Genomic DNA, 5718 nt, shown 5'->3' on the forward strand with positions numbered 1-5718 from the left:
GCACCACGGACAGCGCCGCCAGCACCACGGACAGCGCCGCCAGCACCCAACCTGCAGCAAGGATTTGACGCTGGGCTGGAAGACCATGTTGGTGTTGAGCAGGAAGGAGCGCAGCAGCGGCTGCGGGTAACAGGCCAGCTGGGCCACCAGCCCCGTCAGCAGGAAGTTCACGTAGAGGGAGTTGTGCAGCATGTTCTCCAGCTTACCAAAGAGCACCGTCATGAAGGGCCCTGCGGGTGGGTGCAAGCGTCAGGGTGTGAGCGTGGGATGGGAGACAGAAATTCCCGTCTGCGCCCCGTTCGGCCCCACCTGTGAAGGGTTGGCTGTGAGGTGGTCCCACAGTGCGTGGTGGGCTGGCCACGGCCTGCGCCAGCGGGTCCAGTGCCCGCACACGGCCCACTGCCTCCTCGCCCTCGGGCAGAGCAGCGAAGCTGGCGTAGGCCTCCTCCTCCTCATGAGACAGCAGCGGCTCAGGCATGGCAGGCGGCTCAACCTTGGCCCCGTTCTCCATCTCAGCTTCAATCTCTCGCAGCTCCTGGGTGAAGGCTTCAATACTGACGCCCGCCCCGTTGGGTTCAGCTGGCGCCTTGGCCAGCAGCTCCTCCAGCAGCGAGTCCACTGAGCGTGGGGGCTCCCAGCCCGCAGCCTGCGCCCGGGCCCCGTTGTGTGCCAGCCCCTCGCCTCGCGGACTTCTGCGCACTTTCTTCACCACCACATCCCCCTCAGGCCGCCCTGGCTCCGTGTGCCCATGTGCCCCATTCACCAGTCCCGAGTCCCGTGCGTCAGGGCTGGGCCCCACAGCATGGGGCTCACTGGGGCTGGGAGCCCTCCCTGCTCCCTCCTCAGGTAACCCCCGCTTCTTAGTCCGTGGGGTCGGGGGCCCCGGGGTGCTGTCAGGCAGAGGGGCCACATCAGGGGTGGTTCCGGGGGCCGCAGGCTCCTCGCCATCGTAGGGGGCCGACCAGACGCGGCATGCCCACGCACAGCGGTCGATGCTGCGGCGCGCATCCCGCAGGTACTCCAGGTAGTTCCTGTCCAGCTCTGCCACCTCCTCCCAGCGTGCAGCCCGGTGTGCAGGGCTGCCACTCGGCGTGCCGGGGGAACGTGGTGCTGTGCCGCCTGCCTCCGGGCCGCCGCTCTGCTGCCTCATGAAGAAAGCGAGACGTGACGGCGTGGAGGGCCGCGGCACCGGCACTGCTGAGGACGCGTCCACGCCGGGGCTGCTCTGCCCTATGGAGAGGAGACAGTGCTCAGCAGCGCAGGGCTGGGGGTGACGCGCTGTGTGGTCCTGCAGTGCTGCTGCCGTACCCTTTGCCCACGCCGCGTGCTCCTCATCCCGCTCCGGCAGTGGCGCGTTCTCAGGGCGGCAGCAGCGTGGGATGAGCGAGAGGAACTTGGCGGCCGTCTTGCCATAGATGTCCAGGTCCCGCACTGCCCGCTTCTGGCTCAGCATGACGTGGCTGCAGGGCAGCAGGTACCTGGTGGGATGCGGGGCTGTGAGCGAAGAAGCAATAGGACCGCAGGGCGGGGGCAGCAGGCACCAGCAGCGTGCCATTCTGCCCCGTCATTTCAACCCCTGGGGACGTCCCCTATAGGACACAGCCGTGCCTATCCCAGCACCAGCACGATGATACCCCTGCCCCATCCCTTACTGCCACCAGACCCCCTGGGTGTGTCCCCCATAGAAGTGCCTGCATGCCACAGCCACGTCTGATTCTAGTGCCCGTGTGGCAATGTCCCAGCCCCATCCCAACCTGCCACTGGATCCTCTGGAGTTGCCACCCTCAGGCCACAGCTGTGCCCATCCAGCACTCACTTGGTGACATCCCAGTCCTCTGCCATCCTGCCAATGAACCCCCTGGAGATGCCGCCCCTGGGACACAGCTGTGCCCTTCCCAGCACCCGTGGTGACACCACGGCCCCACCTCATACTGCGCATCAGATCCCTCGTGCCCCCCGTGGGACACAGCCATGCCCGCCCCAGCACCACACAGCCTGCAGTACCTGAGCACCAGCTGCAGCATCACATCCTCACAGTTGAGACTGAGCAGCGTCCGGAAGAGGCTCAGAGACACCATGCAGAGCTGGGGACGGAGGAGACATGAGGCAGCTGCACGCTTGGGTCCCCGCACGCCCTGCCCCGCCACTCACCCGCGAGTTGCTGTTGATGCGGCTGACGAGCGTGTCGAGGATGGTGGCGTTGTCGTGGCGGTGCAGCAGCACGAAGCGCAGGAAGGTTTTCAGCAGAGCCGTCTCACTGACGCTGCGCAGGAACAGGTCCAGGTAGGCGGTGCTGGCGATCATCTCCTCGATGGAGGTCTGCGTGGGGAGCAGCAGCTGGAGGCGCTCCGGGCGCACGGCAGCGTGCCACGGCACCACTGGTGGGAGGCCCCTACCTTGTGCAGCGCCGGCCCCATGACCGGCACCAGGAAGCCGTTGTGCACGTAATCCACCAACTGCTTCTGCACCAGAGGGTGGGCGACCTGCAGGGCGCAGGGGTCAGGGCTGCCCGCGCCAGCCCGCATCGCCCCACGTCACCGAGAGCCCCACCTGGATGACGGCGTTACAGAACTCCAAGGAGTTCATGAAGAGCACAAGGGAGGAGACCCCGATCCAGTCCTCGCGGCGCAGGCAGTGCCAGTCGTCCCCGCGCACCTCGATCTTGCGGGGCAGCGAGGAGTACAGCGCGCTCAACCCCGTGGCCAAGACCTGTGGGTACAAGCACTGAGCGTGGTCCTGGGCACGCAACGCCCAGCGGCTCCAGCACCACGCCGGCCTTACCGGGCAGAAGTAGGAATTGTCGGTGATGGACTTGGCGACGGCGTGGTTGCTGGCCGACATGGCCATGATGAGCAGCAGCGCATCGCGGGCCTGCTGCCCCAGCACACCCTCGTGGTGGATGAAAGGGATGAGGAGGGAGAAGATGATGAGGTTGGCGGGGCCCTGGTCGGTGTGGCTGTGAAAGAAGAGCTCCAGGATGGCGGGCTCTTTGGCCACCGAGACGCAGAGCTGGTTGAGCAGCAGCACCAGGCTGTTCTCCAGCGGCGCGGAGCTGGGCTCGGCGCAGAGGCTGAGCAGGCGCAGCAGCGGCGTGAGCACGGCGCGGTGCCGCAGGAGGGGCTGCCGGGCCTGGCTGATGAGCATCTCATACAGCTTCAGCTGCTCCACCTTGCGCTCCTCGCCGAAGTCGCCCTGCAGGTGCCAGCCCAGCAGCCGCTCCAGCAGATTCTCAGCCACCACAAACTCCAGGATGGGCCCCGCGTTGGCCTCGCCGCGCGGCCGGTCCTCGGCCAGCAGGTTGAGCAGCTGGTAGGTGTTGTTCCGCACCGCGCTCAGGTCGTCGGGGGCCGGCGTGCAGCCGCGGCGCTCCAGGATGCGCAGCACCTGCAAGCAGAGCTCTCAGCACCCATCCTGAGGGTCTCCCCGCGCCCGCCGCCCCGCGCCGGCTCACCTGCGCCCAGTGGTTCTTGAAGACCATCAGGCAGGTCTCGGGGTCGGCGGTGACGGGGCTCTGCAGGCTGGCGCCGCGGGCAGCACGCTGCCCAACCCCACGTGGGGTCAGTTTGCTCAGCCAGCTCATCCTCTCCATGGGGACGCAGCGGGGGCACGGCTCAGGGGCAGCGCTGCGACGCCCCGCAGGCCCGGCCCGATCCGATGGCTGTGCGGTGCCACGCGAGCACGGGGCAGCGGGCGGCGAGCAGGGCCACACACTCCATGCTGCTGGGCTGTGGGGAGCGCGTTGAGCACAGGGGAGGGGCAGCGGCATCATCCCAGCACCATCTGGCACCATCACAGCACCGTACCGGCACCACCCAGAACCATCCAGGCACCGCTTCAACAGCACTGTGCCAGCGCCACCCTACAACCACCCCTGTACGTCCCAGCTCCATTCTGACACCGCCCCGGCAGCCCCCCACCACTGCTCCTGCCTCCGTGCTGCACCCAACCTCCTGCAGGCAGCTCTGTGGGTGGCACGGCTCCACGGGTGCCTCCGTGGGGAGGGAGTGAGACCCACAGCTCCCACACCATGAGTCACGCATCATGGCCCCAGGCACAGCTGAGGATGGGGGCAAGGGCGAAGGAACTGCTGCTGCCACACCGGGGATGGGCGCAGAGCCTGGCCATCGGGCCTCGTGCACACCCACCCCCACGGCACAGCGCAGAGGGACAGAGCCAGAAGGAGCAGCTCCAGAGCCAGGAGGGCAGGGGACGTCACCCACCTGCGAGAGAGACCTGAGGGCACAGCTGGAACCCAGCAGCAGCTTCGTGTCCCAGCGCAGGGCAATGGATGAGAGAGCTCTGAGCAGCACCAAGGGAAGCGGGTCCCAGAAATGCCTCTGCTGGAGGCACCAGGAAGGAGAGGCTGCTGGGAGCCGGGACAGGAGCTGGGAAGGACAAGGAAGTGTGGAGTGGAGGAGGGCTGTGACACAACGCTGCTCCACACCCAGAGCTGCACTTTGAACCAGGAGCTGAGCGTGGGCATCGTGAGAGAGCTGCGCCGGGCACAGGGAGCAACCAGGGCCCAGCAACCCTGCACAGCTCCCCGTGTGCTCAACGCCTGCACCCACGGCCCCTTCATGGGACTGAAGGTGCGAGGCCCAATCCCCACCCCTGTGATCCTCTGCCCCACAGCCACCAACACCCGGGGCTGTGGATGCCTGCACAGCCCTGCGGGGCATGGGGTGGGCGTGGGGTGGCAGTCAGGGTCAGCACTGAGCCCCCCCAGCACCCACTGCACCCAAAACGCACCCGTGCCAGTTTGTGCTTTGGAAGCAGTGGGAGCAGGGATGGGAGGGAGGCACAGGGCTGGCAGCGCCGGGCATGAAAGCAGCCGTTCAGGAAACCCCAAAGCACAAAAGGGGAAGGGAGCAGCGGAACCCGGGGTCACAGAGCGGCTCCACAGCCCCGGTACGGCAGCACCGCGGAGCTGCACGGGTTCCAACCCGGCACGGCGGGGGTGTCTCCGCGCCCGGTGTATTTTGGGCAGCTCGCAGATGTATTTATACCACGCGGCAAGGAGCTCCCGTTGCACCGCAGCTGCGGGTGCTAAAGTTAGAGAGGGAGAAAGCGGCTCCCACAGCACCGCCGGCACCGGAACGGCCACGGCGCCGTGCCGAGAGATGGGGCTGACGGCACCGAACCCCAGCGACCCCAACGCTCCTGCACGGCCCCATTCGGGCCGATGGCACCGCAGGAACCCAACGCGGACCGGAGACGCGAAGGAAGCGGTGTGGGTGGGGAACGGCCGCCGGCCCACGTGGCACCGGGCGGCACCGGGTGCTGTGCGCGGTCACAGCCATCCCGATCTCACGGCCACGGGGCACGGAGGATGGGGGGGGGATGGAAACCGCACGAGATGGCCCGGATCCCGCAAATGGCAACAGGGAGAGGAGGCGGGCGCGGGGACGGACGCACCGCACGGCCGCGGAGCCGCCGTACCGACAACGGGTGGGAACCGCCCCGGCCCGCCCCGTACCTGGGGGTGAAGGTCGCGCCGTCGGCCGTCAGCGCCGTTCCTGCGGGGGGAGGAGAGCGGCGCTGAGCCCGACTCGGGGCCGAACCCCCCCTCGGGACCCCCCGGCTCCGCCCCGCTCCGCCCCCGCGGCCCCGCCGCACCCCGCGCCCCCGCCAAGGGCACGGCGGGACCCCGCCGCCTCCCGCCGCCTCCCACCCCGAGGCCCCGCCCCGCCCCGCTCCCGCCCGCCCCGCGCTCCCCCC

The 5718-nt window shown here is 68.4% G+C and overlaps 1 protein-coding gene across 1 annotated transcript in view; it reads right to left on the reverse strand.

Annotated features, from left to right (window-relative positions):
* The window catches only part of FHIP1B (FHF complex subunit HOOK interacting protein 1B), a 7028-nt gene extending 1469 nt beyond the window's left edge, over positions 1–5559 (reverse strand). Inside the window, exons 1-11 of the mRNA XM_042837192.1 lie at positions 5477–5559; positions 4221–4385; positions 3452–3725; positions 2782–3384; positions 2551–2709; positions 2397–2483; positions 2152–2319; positions 2005–2084; positions 1309–1478; positions 310–1230; positions 52–230 (exon numbers count right to left, since the gene is read on the reverse strand). Coding sequence (XP_042693126.1) covers positions 52–230; positions 310–1230; positions 1309–1478; positions 2005–2084; positions 2152–2319; positions 2397–2483; positions 2551–2709; positions 2782–3384; positions 3452–3589 — 2505 coding nt within the window. The 5' untranslated portion in view covers positions 3590–3725; positions 4221–4385; positions 5477–5559. The remainder of the gene's footprint in view (positions 1–51; positions 231–309; positions 1231–1308; positions 1479–2004; positions 2085–2151; positions 2320–2396; positions 2484–2550; positions 2710–2781; positions 3385–3451; positions 3726–4220; positions 4386–5476) is intronic.
* Positions 5560–5718: the final 159 nt, after the last annotated feature.

Source organism: Centrocercus urophasianus, unplaced genomic scaffold (genome assembly GCF_019232065.1).
Source record: "Centrocercus urophasianus isolate 14NV4802_14NV808 unplaced genomic scaffold, USGS_Curo_1.0 seq_692, whole genome shotgun sequence".
NCBI classification, from domain to species: Eukaryota; Metazoa; Chordata; class Aves; order Galliformes; family Phasianidae; genus Centrocercus; species Centrocercus urophasianus.